The sequence below is a fragment of the Danio aesculapii genome, chromosome 19, assembly GCF_903798145.1.
Source record: "Danio aesculapii chromosome 19, fDanAes4.1, whole genome shotgun sequence".
Taxonomy (NCBI): domain Eukaryota; kingdom Metazoa; phylum Chordata; class Actinopteri; order Cypriniformes; family Danionidae; genus Danio; species Danio aesculapii.
This window is the reverse complement of record NC_079453.1, coordinates 18,991,227-19,008,674: the sequence shown is the minus strand read 5'-3', so window position 1 is coordinate 19,008,674 and position 17,448 is coordinate 18,991,227. Positions and strand designations below refer to the sequence as shown.

The following is a 17,448-nucleotide window of genomic DNA, read 5'->3' as shown; positions in this document are numbered from 1 at the left end:
CTTGGTCCAAAATTAATTTTCATTGACCCATTTCATGTGTGGTTAGTAATGATGTGCATTTAGTATGGGTTCCCAATCAGGTCGCTGCCTACACAGGCTCATACACAGAAGGATGTTAACTCTTTGCTGTGACACATTGCCTTGTTTACCACTGTTGTAGCATCTGGTGATTTGTTGCACTGCCCCTGTGGTCGCTTTGAACAATGTGCGACAGTCTCTGCTCCCCTCTGGCATTGCTATTAATGAGCTGGTGTATAGTGTATTGGTGCCTTAGGAGCCATTCTTTACCCTAAGTCTGGAACTGCTGTCCACTGCTTTGTGATGCACTGTGATACCCATACACTTTAAGCTGGGACAGCCTCTGTTATAAACTCTCTTGCAAAAAAGTAAACACCTCACTGATTTGGGCATCTTTTGATGCAAAAAGCACCACTCAGTGAAAAGACTCAAGGCATAACCTTGCCTGGCAGAGGGAGTTCTGGCTTTGAGTTCTGACACAATGTACCACTTTTCCCAGTTGACTCAAAGCCTCAACTGGCAGAGATACATGGTCCCTGTTCTTGGGCATCTGATCTCGAAAGTCTGCTAGATTGCTCCACTCAAGGGTCCAGATGTTACTTCCCACAACAGTGCAGGGGCACACTGAGACTTTGGCCTTTTTGGGCATACTGAAATGGCCAGTCCTAGAAAGCAAACATTAAAAACAAGTCTATTTAAAAATCATAATGTTGAAGTACATATCCTTCTGGTTAATAACTGCTAACCAATCTTTGGGATGGATGCATTTGAATATGATTTTGCATCAACATCTTGAATGGGAGCTTGTGCAGGGCCTGATTTAAGATAGTTGCCTTTCAGGGATACAATGAAGATCTGACTGCATCCTTTGCAAGGAGAGTGGTAGTCTACATTTGCAGGACAATGTGTCTGCTAGCCACGAGGAGAATGCTCTTAAACCTGAGGGATGCCTGGCAAGTCGAATCAGATTGTCTAAATAAGCCAACACGATGGGCTGAACAGCATAAGAAAGACAGAGTTTAGGTACACCGCTTTGAAAGTGTCACATCCTAAATCCCATGAAAGAAGAGCATGAGAAAGATGTATGTCCTCTGAACCTTTGGTGAAGGAGAGTGTCGAGGCTGAGGAATAGGGCCCACATGTCTTCATGAGTGCTGAATAGGGCCGGATTAATCAAAGGCAATTTTTATGTGCACTTGGCCAGTGAACCAAACCTCCAGCATGTGAGCATCATTTACTACTCGGAGTAATAGTTCACTGATAAGCTACTAGTGATGGATCGTACTTGAATGATTTGTTCATTTTGAATGAAACTTTTGTATGGTTGGAGAACGATGAGTCCTCTCCTGGAGTGATTCATTCTTCACGCTTGCGCACATTTGTGCAGGTGGAGTAGAAGATTAGTTCCTTTTTTGAGTTCTCTATCAGGTTTGATTTGTTCGTTCATCATGTGAAAGACAGAAGCCCATCATATGCATTTAGAGCATACCTGCCAACACTCCCATTTTTCCTGGGAGTCTCCCGTATTTCATACGCGCCTCCCGCCACCCTCCCGTTTTGTCATTTCTCACAGAAAACTCCCCTAAATTCACCCCCCTCTTAGCTTTTTGGTACAGTCTATAACAGTGTTTCCCAACCCTGTTCCTGGAGGCACACCAACAGTACATATTTTGGATGTCTCCCTTTTCTGACCCATTAACTTCAGGTGTTGGAGTCTCTTCTGATGTTATGATAAGTTGATTCAGGTGTGTTTAATTAGGGAGAGGTTGAAAATGTGTACTGTTGGTGTGCCTTCAGGAACAGGGTTGGAAAACACTGGTCTATAACACACCCGGATCGGACTTTGGTATAGTATCCGATCGCAGCGGCTTCCAGAAACCTGGAGCATAGTACAGTTACTAGGCTGTGTTATTCAGACACCTTACTCCCGACACCTAGACATTCCCTACCTCCCCCACCCCCTGGAGGCAGAGTTTAAAAGGGATGCTTTCACACCTGCCTTATTTAGTTCGGTTGAAGCACACTGTAGAGTTCGTTTTCCCTCTTGGTGCGGTTCGTTTCGGCAGGTGTGAATGCAGCCACCAAAAGCGGACCAAAAAAGCGTACCGAGACCTCCTTGAAGAGGTGGACTCTGTACGCTTTCAAACGAACCCTGGAGTGGTTAATTTGTGGTGAGAATATGATCTGAACTAAAACAGACCCAACCGCAAAAAGTATTCCGCCTTTTGGACTAATCCAGCTGTCGTAGGCCGATGTGCTGTGCATTATGGGGCGTGGAGGAAAATATTTGTTGACAGTGCTTTACCAACAGAGAGAAATGGAAAAACATTACCTGACGGATCGTTGGCAATATTTCCGTAAGATGACCACGTCGCAGTTTAACTAAATTAATTCATGCCTCTTCCTGAAGTGACGTGCGATGCATTAAAACATTGCTTTCCAGCCGCAGCCGCAGCCGCGCTTCATTCTCGAAATGTATAGTTTGTCTAAAGTGATGTATACAAACTATATAGTACACTATGAGCAGGGATACAATCAGTCAGCGCAGTCGTAGTTCGATGGTAAAAAGTGCCATTTTGTGTCTGCCAGTTTGTTTACTTGCGGGAGTTCCTTATGGCCAATCGATAAGCAGTTTAGGAAATATGTTCAATAACATCTGGCTAATGAGAGATGTGGATTTTGTCAGATGACTGCATTTTGGTTCTTTTCATCTGGTTCTGACCAAAGCCAGCAGTGTGGTGTGAAAACGACCCAAAGACGGCAGAAAATGTTACAATGTATCATTTATTGCCCTTGGTCCAGACCAAATGAAGCAAACTACAGATATGAAAGCACCCTTAAGTTGCCTTAAGATAAAGAGGCACTGGTGAGCCTTCTTGACCAGGATGGAGGTGTTGGTGGTCCATGACAGGTCCTTTGAGATGTGGGTCCCTAGGAACTGGAAGGATGAGCTCGGGACAGCTCGGGATCGTGTGAGCCTGTTCGTCCCTTCCTGAAGTCCACAGTGAGCTCCTTGGTCTTAGTGGTGTTAAAGAGCAAATTATTGTCTCTGCACCAAGTCAATCATATTAATAAAGATATGAGAAAAAGTATAATGAGAAAAGGATAAATGTTGATCCTTGCTGAGATGGATTTGAAGACCGAAATCTGAAAATCCGTCACTAGGTTTTCATTTTTTAAAAATATTAAATATCCCAGAGTTCTTGTTTCTATTTCCAAAGTGATGTTTTTTTTTGTTGTCATTGGATCTGATGGCTTAAGCTTGGAATGTTTGGTATACAAACTGAATTAAAATGCTATTTCTCTGTGAGATCATAACAGACAAATATGGCATAGTACTGTTTAAAGTGTTTACTCTGTCATAGTCATGTCAAGTACATTTGTATTTTAAGGGTCCATGTTGGTACCTCAAAATATATATTAGTACCTACTTTTTAGGTACTAATATGTACCCTTGAGGTATTAATGTGGAGCTTTTAGAGTACAAATGTGTACCTTTTGAAAAGGTACCACCACAGTGACAGCTCTCGTACCTTTATTTCTGAGAGTGTAGTAGTAAAGCTCTCTCTTTCTCTCTCTTTCCTCCACTCAGACCTGACGTTCATAAGCAATGCCCCTTATGTGAGGTGATCTTTCCACCACACTTTGAGCAAAGCAGTTTTGAGCGACATGTGGAGTCTCACTGGAGAGTGTGTCCCGTCTGCAGTGAGCAGTTTCCTCTGGACTGCCAGCAACAACTCTATGAAAAGCATGTGCACACTCACTTTGATGGCAATGTTCTCAACTTCGACAACTTTGATTAGTGAGAAAGAAATGCTTTTAATATGATATATTCAGGGGCTTCAGCGTTTTATTTAAAACACGCTAATGTCGTCACTTTGTTGTAACTTTCGCACAACTCATGCCAGAAGGATTCGCCATCTGAATATTTGATTTGCACATAGATGATGGGTTAGAAGGGTTAGTTCCCCATCCAAAAAAAGAAAATGTTCAACCTTATGTCATTTTGAAACCAATTCAACCTTTATTGATCTTCAGAACACAGACAAAGATATTAAGGAAATGTATATCACTCAATTGAAGGTCAAATCGCCTAAAACTCAAGAGACTTTAAAACATTTACAAAGATCACAAAAACAAATCATCTGGTTTCATCAAGGTCTTCTGGAGAAGTTTAATTTCGGCCTTTATTTACATATTAAAGGTGCTGTATGTAAGTTTTTGACTCTTCTAAAGCATAAAAATACCATAATATGTTTGCAGATATTTAAAAAACATGCCAAGTGAACACACTTGTTTACCTTAAAAACAATCCTGAAGTCAGATATTCTGCTTTGAAAATGTGTTTTCCGTGCCGGAACGTCGGTCTTAGTTTTTGGTCATTTTAACTCTGGGTTGCCTTGTTGCGTTGTTCAGAAAGGCTCTGAAAGCATGCATCTGTGACCGAATGCGACCTCCGGTGGACAGTAGCAGACTCCGAAATAAGACAGATTCAGTTCCACATGAGGTTATTAATTAGCAAATTATATAAATATTACGAATGTAAACATTAATTGAGCAGGTTACATTGTAATCGAGTGTCCTAATAACACGCTTTGTGACGAGATACGCAGTAATAAGCAATCTGGCTGTTTGCACCAGACGAAACATTTAAATTTAAATACAGCCAATCAGAATCACAGAATATGCACTCTCTCATGAAATAGTACGATTTATAATCTAATTAATACATATTAAACCTCTTTAACATTATTAAATGTACATGCTGAATCACTCATATGTGTTTAGTTCTAAAGTTCAATTTCAAACGGTTTATTTTATTTTCAAGATCTGAGTTGAACTATCTGCTGCTGCTTTCAGTATATGGCAATAAATGTCATGTAAAATGGCATTAAAACTCGCATTGTTAGGATTTAACACTGAATAAAGCACATGAGGTACCTGAGGTGATCATGTCATCAAGTTTTCTGTTGTTCACCTGTGAGAAATAGAAGCCGTTTCTATTATATCAATTCGAGGTGTTGGTTAAGACAAAAACTCCTTTTAATATGCAGAATATTCCTTTTATCAGGTGCCGTTGCTTTTATTTAGAACACAGTTTAAATCCGCTCCTGTCCTCAATCTGGCAACCTGTGCTTGCGTTTTTTTTTGATCCAGGAGTGCAATACCTAGTTTAACCACTGGGTGACAAACTTACATACTGCACCTTTAACATTGATCAGTAAACCATTCAGGTAAATCTACCTAGCGATGTTAGATAAATTCATAGCTGGTCTGAATTCCTTGTTTGCATTTTAAGATTCAGAGTTTTGGGTGAATAGACTTTCAATAGAGGCGCAAAAATATGTCTTCTGAAGATGAACGATTTTCTCTTGGATTTGGAATTACACACTGGTAAGTAAGTAAAGTATGGCAGAATATACATTTTTTTGGTTGGAATTAACTCTTTAATTCAGATATTTAAACATCAAATGGACACAATACTATACCAATAGTCTTCAGGTGTAAAAAAAAAAAAATGAAAAGCACTTTTGAAATGTAAATTTTGTGTACTACTGAACAACTGATTATGCTTTAAACCGAGAGAAGAAAGCTTTAAGTTGTTGATCAATATAAAGATTTTATTTATAGGACCAATGATGTATACATGTATTTATTAGAAAGAGATGGCCATGATTTACCCTAAATCACTACAATTGACTAAATGTATTACCTCAGAAGCACTGAAGCCTTTTCAGTGTAAAAAGCCCAGTCTGTGATACACTCATTTGATTTGTAAATTCTGTCTTACTGAATCAACTTCACGTTGTTCTTAAACGGTGTGACATTCTTCTGTTAAACAGAATTGGGCTGTGCTTTTTTTTGCAGTTATGATGAATCTGAATAGGAGTTTTTTTGGTTTTAAAATACGCAGTATACAGTACAAGGTGTTGAGGCAAAGAAATGAATCAGATTTGTAAATGAATGGTCAGTGCACTGACTTGAAAAAGGCTTGAAAACTCCAGGTTTCCTCAAAATAATACAGTGACCTTTCAAATTTCCTATTCCACATGATAATGATAACAAAACTGTTGTTTTAGTTGAACCTCTGTAGAGAGAGGCTCTACTAAAACTATGGCAATGAGCAACTTTCAGTGCATCATTGGTTCAGGCATATTGCACACACACAAAAAAAACAACTAAACATAAGAAATGGTTATTAGTTTCAGCATATCCTTGCACATTCTATGCTTGAAATCCATTTATCCAACACAGCTGATGTATCACACTGCAAGTGCGCAAGGAAGTTTAATTTAGGGTTGCTCGGTGTTTGTGTATCAAGTGAATAATTATTAATAAAGACTGCTAAAGCTAGAGGTTTATTAATTGCCCTTGTATTTGTAAGGCATCAATCAACACTGTATGGACAATAAAACGTAAGCAGGCACCACCCTTGTTTGATTTTCTTTATTTTTGTACCATTGTCCTAAATGTTACACTTGAGGATAAAGATGTCTCAAAAGTCTTCCATTCTCTCACACAAACACGCACACATTTTACATCGTCTCACATACAAATTGCCTCGGTTCCACAAAACATTTTCCACAAAAAAAACATACAGTACGAAAATATAATTTCAAAAGCACTTTACAAAAGACTTGCAATACGATACATTCACTATATAGTATATCAAACTCCCTCCAAAATAAATGCATCTCAGTCACATTACTACATTGTAGGTGTGAGGAATCCCACCAGTCCTATCCAATAAAATCATGTTTGACGGGTTCTAGTTTGCGTGTCAAAGCTGAGACCAAATGACTCCGTAGCCAAAGAGAGGTACAAATGTGGTTACTGGTACTGCGTCCAAAAAGACACGCATACATACAAACAAACATACATGACACCGGAGGATTTGAAAAATAACAGGACAGTGAGTCATCTACAATGAGTCACTCACGGATAGGCATTCAATACTTCATTCCCTAACTCCAGTATTTGGCATCTACATAACAGTTACTATTCATTCATCTTTAAAGGGTTAGTTCACCGCTCAACTTTGGAATGCAGATGAAGATGTTTCAAAACAAATCTGAGAGGTGAAATCTGTTCGTCGTACAATGCAATCACCAACCGTTTGATTCATAATAGTATTCATTCATTTTCTTTTCGGCTCATTCCCTTTATTAATCTGTGGTCGACACAGTGGAATGAACCGCCGATTCATAATATTACTTGAAGTTAATTAATTGAACAGACTTCAGGGACAGAAATCAGATTTAGCTGAAATACCTTCATTTGTGTTCTAAAGAGGACATGATGGTGAGTAACACACCAAAAAAAAAACCTTCAGCTTCTTTTCTCATTTAGAAATCATAGCAACGGTCCACAACATTAGTGTTTAAATACAGATTCTGGCTTAAATATGAGGACGATATTAAAACTTTGTCCATATCGCTAATTACTGTATTCCGTCTTAGCACCACAAAGGAGTATTACCATGGTTTAGAACATGTACCATGGTAACATAATCTGACGCTATCACTATACCATGTACAGCACCTTTATTCCAAGCTTCTTATCTGGAGATCTGGCAGTGCCATTTTTGGTCCGTGTTGTTTCATTTGACCAACCCTAACCGAGACAAACAGACTAATGGATAGGAAAGCTTACTTGGTCCTTCTCTGCACCAAAAGTTTAAGCTCTTAGCAGTTGCTAAAGACATTTTACTCGTGTAAACCATGGTGTGTTTTATTTGGCCGATAACAGGACCGAGAATTAAAGTTGAGAAAATATGTTCAGATATGCATATGGCACTGTAATACTAGGGGTAACATCATAAAATAAGATTTAATACTTCTGACAACAAAGATTGTAACGGTAAGACTACAAGCCAAGAGACAGCAGAGCGGCTAAGCGGTCGTGTCATGCTAGCAAGCCGTAGCCTACAATACAAGGCAAGCAGAGGGCTAACAAATACGTTTACACAAACACAGCCACAAGGACTAACGTGTCCCAAATGTGTCGAAAATGAAAAAGAAACAACAGCGACGACTGAAATAAGGATCTTACGAGCAAAAACGGACAACAAAATACTGCAAGGCTGAGTACACAAACAGAAGTTTAGGTCTTCTTTAAGGCTCCTCCGTTAACAGGCACTAAACGGATAGCCAGATGTGACCCGTTGTGTGTTTGGCAGATCATCCATGTTTCTTTTTGAAGTTGGGGAGGAATATCTTGGCACTTCTGCACTGCTGGCATAACAGCAGGGAAACAGGACAAAGTAAATCTGACCTTCTTTGTCTCTCTTTAGGCTGACATAATTTGAATGCTTAAAAAAAAGTGTGTTTCCATTCAGAGATCATTGTGTAAAGTGTTACTCCGATACAACTAGACGCATGAGACATAAACCATGTCCACGTCACAAAACCACTTGCAGTCGTCTGGAAAATGCCACATGCAGTGAATTTTGCTTTTTCACAGGTGCTGCCTGCATGCCAGCCGCATGCAAAACAAAATCCGGAAAGGTGAGTTTACACTGCGTAATGTCAGCCGTTCTGATTTTTGCGTGTGGAATGTTCTGGAGCGAAATTAGTGGAAGTGTGTTTTTCCTGTTTCCTGGTTTGTCTGAACGTTGGCAGCTGAATTGTGACCTGAGATCAATGTCCTCTCAATTCAGACAATAAAAGACTGATTCTCTACAAAGCAAATAAAGTAATGGTCCTTAAAGATGAGATAAAATTCTCGTATAAAACATAATATAAATGTTCTGCAAAATATATAATGGAAAATAAAATGTTTGAATAATAAACTTAACTAGTAATATATATACATATATATTTATAAATGTGTCTTCATATAATTTGTATATGTACATGTTTATCTACTGTACACTGCAAAAAAAGATTTTCTTACTTAGATCTTTTGTCTTGTTTCTAGTGCAAATATCTAAAAATTCTTCTATAAAGAAGCATTTTCTAAGCAAGCAAAAAAACATTAGCCCAATCCCAATTCTACCCCTTAGCCTTTCCCCTTACCACTCATTTTGAGTGTTCCCGTTAAGGGGTAGGGGTTTCCCAATTCTCTTTAGCTCTTTAGCTTCTTTTTTTGAAGGCAGAGGGGAAGGGGTAGATACCCGGAAGTAAGGAGATCCACAAATTTGTATTTTTTGTCATTATTACGAATTTTTACAACAAACAAGCACATGTTTTAATATATTCATAACTGCGTTCGTGTTTTACCGTCATGCTTTAAAAAAACGCAAAAAAAAAACTGCAAAATTTCGCGATCTATAATACATAAAAATAACTACTGTATAGCAGTCCAACATTCTGACACTCGAATACCCTGTCAGAAAAGTCTAGTGGCTGAGAATGACCTTTTTTCTGCTGTAATGTTAGTGTTGTTTTTGTGTGTTTACATAGATGAATATGGCCACTGTGTAAATACACAGTACAGTTACGATCTTATTGCCACATTAGATCATTATGATAACATAAAATATGCCTTCAGTGATTTCCTGAAGATAAATACTAAAAAAAAGCACAACTGTAATAACTACAGCAGTCGCGATCGTCTGATCTCGTATTGAGCAAGAGATCGCGATGACATATGAAGATGTGTGCAGGTGCTGTCGTGCTGTCCCAATTTTTAGGGGTACGTTTTGAAGCCCTTCCCCTTTACACTCGGTTTTAAGGGCCAAGGGAAAGGGGAAGGGGTACAAAAATAGAATTGGGATTGGGCCATAATGTCTTGTTTTCAGAAATAATATGCCAATAATAAGTCAGTTTTTCCTTAAAACAAGCTAAATAATCTTGTTTTTCCTTTTGACACAAGATTATTTTTCTTACCCCATTTGCAGATTTTTTTGCTTCCTTTATGGAAAAACGCACTTAATTTTGGCTTATTATTTCGTAAAACAAGACATTATGTTTTGCTTGTCTAAAAAATTCTTCTTGATTTAAGAGTTTTAATTATTTGGACTAGAAATGACAAAAAAAAATCAAAGTTAGAAAACATTTCTTGCAGTGTAGTTTTCACTTGACGTAGATCTGCGAGCAAAATAAAGAGAATCTCTCAACTGATTTTAAATAATTTTGTCTTTAAAATCAGAAACGAATGCTTATGTCGTGTCCTAACCTTCAGCACAGTAATTTTCATTTATCAGTGACTGTGTCACTTAAAAATAAAATAAAATAAAGGATATATTAAAAAAAGAAATGATATACATGAAATGTGCAAATGTACAAGTATATCGACATATATAAAAGCACACACATCAGGAAAAATCTGCATTTGATCCCAGTTTACACATGATCCTAAAATGTAAATGTAAGGATGATCAGGTAAACATGAAAATAACTTTGTGTATGTATGTATGTTTATCACAGGGGTGGGTGAAAGTTGATGGTGTGATGTCTAAGGCCTTGAGAGGTTTTATAGCTTTTCCCACAGCGACACTTGAAGGGCTTTCTCACACGGATCTGCGTCCTGTGGCCGTTTTTAGCATGGTACTTAATACCGTTCACATTCTGGAAGAAAGGAACATGAAAAACAAGAATGAGACAAAGCCTTTCCAGGATGAAAGAATTATTCAAGCAATAGTCTGCAGCTTCCTGACCTTCACTTAGACAGGAAGAGACAGTCTAAATGATATTTAACTTGACCAACTACACTTTGATTTTTTTGTAGCTGTATTTGTACTGTATGCTATTTGTTGTTGCAACACAAGTGTAACATTATATGGTTTATCAGCTCTTTAAGCCATCTGGGGACATACTTAAAACTAGTTAGAAAAAGATGTCGTCGTTTTCATCAAGTGTTATATTTTGACTAACATTTTAAAGGTGTATTTGGTCTCTGTTTATGCAATTGTTTGATTCATTTACTATAAAACTTTAGACACAATTTGTAATAGATTTCCATAGCTGTTGTATAATATTGTGAATTCTTGATGATGGTGTAGAGAAAAGACACTTAAATGTTTGTTTTATTACAGTTACGTGCTTCTATGTGAGTGCAGTACCTTGTATCTCTTCTTGCATCCTGGAACAGGGCATGCGAAGGGTTTCTCGTCGCCTCCATTCATGCACATGGAGCTGAGGATGGACTCAGAGCTGATGGCACTTTCTGTAGTCCAGGACTCGTCACTGTCAGAGTCTTCGTACTCCACCTCCTCCTCATCACACTCGCTGCCTGAGGCACAGCAATAAGTTAAACTCGTTAATTAGTCGTTTATTTGCTTCATATACTAGCTGATGAAAGAGCTAATGAGAACTGAGAAAGTAAACGTGCCCTTTGCTCCAATTATCAAATGTTTCTTCATTAGAGTCCTAATGTGATTTTTTTTCTTCTTTTTTTGCCGCAGTTCAGATTTATTATTTCTGTAAGAACCCAGATTCATTTGGAAATATTCAACTAAAACAACTGGCTGTCTACAGTTTAGCACATGTTTCTCACTCTTGGCTTGTTTTTTTAACCCAGATCAATGGCAGGCTTATTGAAATGTCAAGTCAAAGACAAGCACAGTATTAAATAAACAGGAAGTGAAACAGATGTGCTGCAGAAAGTGCGGACAACACTCAACCAATGGAAACTTTTGAGAGCACAAACATTCAGTTACCACAGCTTCAGCTTTATATGGAACTATCTCTCTCTCTCTGACAGCAAATGCAGAAAGTCAGTTTAAGACTAATTAATTACAAATTAAAAGATAGGAAATCGGCAGCCGTTAAATTTACCTTAAGTACTACAAACAATCCTAATGCGTTAGATAAGTAAGAAATAATTGCCAACGTGCCATGGAATTATTGTAAAATAACGGTAGGGATACTGAGGTGACTAAACAAAGCGGAATGACCGTTAGACTATTGTGGGGCATTCATTTATTTTTCTTCGGCTTAGACCCTTATTTATCAGGGGTTGCCACAGCGGAATGAACTGCCAACTTATCTAGCATATGTTTTACACAGATGATGCCGTTGCAGCTGCACCCCAGTACTGGGAAACATCCATACACACTAGGGATGCTCATAATAACCAATTAACAATTTTATAATATTTTTATTACATTATTTTTTTAAGTTTGGCTGCAAAACACGTGCAGCCACAGGTGCCTACAGACATATTTTGCCAAAGAAGCAAAATGACAGAAGTTTGACACAGGCGAGTTGATGCCAAAACAGTGCTGATGCTGATTGCCTCTGTCCTGTATCTGCGTCAAAAACACTTCTGTTTATTTGCACAATTAGAGAAAGAAGCCGCAAAACAAAATTTTCTGTAATGTGATCTGCTTTGAAAACAAGCTGGCCACAAGTCGGAGCATCTGTGTTTTCTCTCCATAAGAGCACACTCCAGAACCACTCATAAACACAACAAATATCATATGTAAACATCAAAATTGTTATATGCTATAGTAGCCTGTACTGTACATACATATGAGCCTTGTCATTGTCTTTCATGTCTTTTCAAGTGCATGCAGTGCGCATAAAAGGTCAAATCAAATGCTCAAGATATAATCTTTAAAATAATGACTTGTAATATCAGTAATGAGTTGACAGAGGTTCGTGATATAAGAATTACAGCAGAGCATTAATTAAATGCAGATTTTCTGTGGAGCGATTGATTTGAGGTAGCCCGCTATTTTTATTTGACGAAGGAAGAAAAAAGATTAGATAAAACTGCCTATGCTGGTTTAAAAGGATTTCAGTGAAAAACATCTAGAATGGCACTATTTATTTTATAAATGGAAACCATAGCACCCGGAGGAAACCCACACAACATGGGGAGAACATGCAAACTTCACACAGAAATGCCAACTGACCCAGTCGGGACTTGAACCAGTGACCTTCTTGCTCTAAGGCGATAGTGCTATCCACTGAGCCACTGTGTGGCCATCGTGGGGCATTCTTTTTTAACAATTCCAATTTTGGTCAATTATTCCATTTACATTTAAATTACCACACATAAAGACATTGTTCAGACTGTGTGTTAGGTTTTTGTCCTCAAACAGTTCCTATTTTTGCACATCTCGTTCAAAAGCTTTTATTTAGTTTTGATTGAACTTTCTGACTGTCTTTCAGCATTTCTGCAAATTTAAGACTTTTTATGAATGAAATTTTAGACTTATACAGGGCTAAATGCTAAAGATTTTTTTTACGAATATCCCAGTTAGAAAAGATTTTCACTTGACCTATCAAAAAATTATTAAAATGTAATACATTTAATACAATAATAATAATTTTGTTTGAATATTTTTTTATAAATTTTCAAGTATATCCATTCACAAACCCTATAATGCTGACCACGAATAGAACAAAACATTAGCTGTCAATTACTTCAGTCTACAATAATAATAATTTAATAATAAAAAATATAGGTCAGGTCAGTATCCTCAGCAGTAAATGAATGGAGAACTTTTAAGCAAATGTTACTATAAGGAAAGTAATTAAATGCTCTTTTTAAATAAAAAGGTAAAAGTTTTATTGAGATTGGGATTGTTGGTGGGCGTTAATGTCCAGATCTGGCAGCTATACATAAACAAAAAAAAATTAAGACCTTTTAAAAAAGATTTAAAGACCTACAACACAAAAATTCAGTAGATTTAAAACTTTTTAAGACCTAAAATTTAGTTTTTGAGATTTAAGACTTTTTAAGACCCTGCGGAGACCCTGGTTTTAAGCTGTGAAATAACTGACACCATTTAGGCATAATGGTATAGAACTGTTGCATGCAGTTAGAACTAGAAATGCTTTGAACCGAATATTCTGTATTAGAGAATGGAAATCTGTATTAGAGAATGGGAATGTCACAGCAATTTCCAATCCGCCATGTTGTTGGACATGCTGAGGAGTGCACAATGTAAACCAATAAAAATCCGACAAAGCAGACCTTTTTTAAAATACATCTTACAAACACTCAGGATAGAATGGACGAATGTGTAGACACGTGTGTCTGTGAAGCTGAAAATATGCATTGCATAATATTCTGCCTTCAGCGCTGAAGTGGAACTAGAGAAGGTGAGCACGGATGCGGAGTTAGTGGATTCAGAGCGAATCAAATAAATGAATCAGCTCATCCATACGTGATCAACAAGCTGCCGCAAGAAAAAAATTCCATATATGCTTTTCTGCCTTATTTGTAGTGTAAGAGCTTGTAGTGTATTGCTGACGAGTGTATTTATGATTCAATAAATTAATCAAGGTCAATTGGGTTTCAGGTCCTAAATACCCAGAACGCTTTGCACTGTAACGACACATTTCCGTTTTCCATTAATTACTCACCCTCATGTCATTTTAACCCCTGAGATCTTTGTTCATCTTCGGAACAGAAAATAGGATATTTGAAAGGAAATTCGAGAGCTCCCTCATCCTCCATAGACAGCAACAATGATCCAGAGATGTTCAAAGTCTAAAAAAGGAACCAAAAACAATGTAAAAACCTTCCATGTGACTTCAGTGGTTCAATAGGAGGCTCCAAGAACACTTTTCTGTACCAAAATAACTATAAAAATGACTGTTCGCCAATGTTTTCTTTTCCACGTCAGATCAGAGTGCTTGTTTACATTAGATTCAGCAGTGCAACATGCATGCGTCGTATTTCCTTTGGTAAATGCGCACCCTGATCTGATGCGGAAGACATGGAAACAAAAGTGTTCCTCATATAATTATAGCTGAACCACTGAAGTCACATGGAATGGTTTGTTTTTGGTTTGTCTTAGGCTATATGTAGAATAAGGAAGCTCTAAATGTCTTAATTTGTGTACTGAAAATGAAGAGGATCTCAGGGAGCTGTAACAACATGAGGGTGAGTAATTAATAACAGAATTTTTATTTTTGGGGTGAGCTAGATCTTTAAGCTCTTTAAGATCTTTTAAAAATTATTATAAAGTATAAAATGGTATAAATAACTTTGATGTAAAAAGTTCCAAGCTCCAGTAACCTGTAGGTGTGCTGCTGCGGAAGGATGATGAGGGTGTGATGGGAGGCGTGACAGGTGGAGTTAGGCTGCCGTTGCTGTGGCGTGGAGGTGTAGCCGTACTGTTACGCGATACACCGCCGGTGACTGATATAGCAATTTTGGGTTGGACCTTCTTCTTCTGCGTTTCCTGCTCTCTGCGGGCTGCTTCAGTCATGAACCTAAAAATAAACAAAATGGACATCAATATTTATCTCTTGATTATATTATTCTTGAAATGCCAGTAATTTAAAACAGAAGCTACAATTGACTATAGTGCGAGTTAATTACAAATGACCTCAACACACACTGTGAAATGTTTTGCTTTGTGTTTTTCTTTGACTGACAACAGTACCTAAAATTGAAGCTAGCTTTGTGTAGCTCTCAAACTGTAACACTATTAGTGGTGGTAAAAAGTAATTATTTAATTATTTTTATAAAAGTAAGGCTACAGGCCAAGAGTAGCTAAGAGGTGATTTTATGCTAACAAGATGTAGCCTTTATGGAACTGAAAGTGTAACGACTATTATACATTTGTTTGCCATTTTTGTTGTAATCCTTTGAGGTTTACTTGAGATCATATTATTGTTCCAGACATTTGAGTGTCCGGAATATATTTATAGTAGTCAACATTTGAAGGTTTCTAAATTGTCCTAAGACAAGAATTAGTGTTGTTTCATAGCAGGGGTGCCCAAACTCTGTCCTGCAGTTTAGCTCCAACCCCAATTAGACATACCTAAACCAGCTAATCAAGCTCTAACTAGGTGTACTAGAAACTTCCTTGCAGGTGTGTTAAAGCAAGTTGGAGCTAAACTCTGGAGGACATTGTCCTTCCAGAACCGAGTTTGAGCAATTCTGTTTTTTAGTTTTTAGGATCATTTTAAGGCTGCACAATATATCATTTCAGCATCGATATCGCAATGTGATCATTTGCAATAGTCGCATCGCAAGAATTTGCAATGATAAGTCTGGACTATAAATGATCATTTTCTGAGGGTTTTTAAAGCATTTAGGCGTAAGAAAATGTACCGTTTGTAGCTTTGAGAAATGAATAAAGATTAATTGTATGGAATTGTTTATAAAACGAAGACAATGAAGTATTATTTCACATTTTATTATTTAATTACTGTATACCTGAGTACATTTGGACTCTTGGGAAAACAATAAAAAGCAGTTTATTTAATTAGCATATTTTTCTCTGATGAATTTATCTAATTTGTAGATCATTACATTTTACGCACTGCCCTACAGAATCTTCCCAATCAATCTAAAATTATAGATTTTTTACAAACATTTATTGAACTCATCTACCCAACAGTCAACTTTATCAAATGAAATGAGTGTAGTTAACTCAAAATGTACAGAAAGTTAATTCTACTCATTTGAAAAAAGTTTTGATTTCAATGTTAAAGGTAATGAGTTAATTAAATACCTCATTACTTCAACTTAAATGAAGTAAGTTCACAGTACTCAAATAGATTAGTTTTTTTTTAACTCAAATGGTTTGTAGCAATCAGTTTCCTCAAATGGTTTGAGTTGCCTTACCTTATTGTGTTTTACAGCACGCAAATTGCTTCGTTTACTCAAATGGTCTCAAATGGAACTTAAAGGTTTTGTTGCAGTTGTTTTTCTCAAATGGTTTGAGTTACCTTAACTTTAAGGGTTTTACAGTGTAGTGAAATTGTATTCATATCGCAATATATTTGAGAACAGTGGTTCTCAACTGGTTTGGCCATGGGACCCATATTTTTACATGGTCATCAAGTCGTGAATTTTTAGGAACTATAATATAATTTTAAGAATTATAATTGATTTGTATTTATTTGTTAACATACACAAATAGTGACAGATTAGTCATAAGAAAATCACCAAGACTTAAAAATGAACAATATTTTATTGCTGTCATTTAGCAAAATGTATGCACTTTTGTGATGCCTTCAGCTATTGGAATTGTCTTTGAAAATAGTCCACAGGTTTGTCCTTGCAACAGAGATGTTTGGTTTCTAAATGTCGTTTTATTTAGAAGGTTTCATACTCTCTTGTGAGAGCACCTCACTACTTATGATACACTGATGTTTTAAGCCTTTTTGTAGTCAATATATGTAAATGCATGCTTTATATTGGGGGTCGTTCTCACACTTTTCAAAATAAAAGTCCGGTATAAACAAAATAATTTAAAAATTAAACTTTTGTTGTTTTTTTAACCACACACTCCCCGACCCACTGAAAATTTGGGTTCTCAACCCACCAGTTGAGAAACACTGTCATAGAATAAACAAATATCGTAATGTTTTATTTTTCAAATATCGTGCAGCCCTAGATCATTTTGAAGAAAGTTGGTTTTGATATAAGTATATACACACAAATAAACAAATAATTTCCAATAATTGCTATTAATCACTTTAATATATTTTAAACCTTTATTTTAGAAATCTAAAATGCTGTTTAACTGCTTAAGAAACACTATTATTAATTTGTTGCTGGAAATTGTTGTAA

The 17,448-nt window shown here is 36.9% G+C and overlaps 2 protein-coding genes across 2 annotated transcripts in view; one reads left to right on the top strand and one right to left on the bottom strand.

Annotated features, from left to right (window-relative positions):
- Window positions 1–6,448, top strand: part of tax1bp1a (Tax1 (human T-cell leukemia virus type I) binding protein 1a) — a 39,424-nt gene extending 32,976 nt beyond the window's left edge. Inside the window, exon 17 of the mRNA XM_056480528.1 lies at window positions 3,611–6,448. Coding sequence (XP_056336503.1) covers window positions 3,611–3,821 — 211 coding nt within the window. The 3' untranslated portion in view covers window positions 3,822–6,448. The remainder of the gene's footprint in view (window positions 1–3,610) is intronic.
- Window positions 6,449–6,450: 2 nt separating this feature from the next.
- Window positions 6,451–17,448, bottom strand: part of jazf1a (JAZF zinc finger 1a) — a 33,250-nt gene continuing 22,252 nt past the window's right edge. The window contains exons 3-5 of the mRNA XM_056480527.1: window positions 14,938–15,134; window positions 11,024–11,193; window positions 6,451–10,529 (exon numbers count right to left, since the gene is read on the bottom strand). Coding sequence (XP_056336502.1) covers window positions 10,383–10,529; window positions 11,024–11,193; window positions 14,938–15,134 — 514 coding nt within the window. The 3' untranslated portion in view covers window positions 6,451–10,382. The remainder of the gene's footprint in view (window positions 10,530–11,023; window positions 11,194–14,937; window positions 15,135–17,448) is intronic.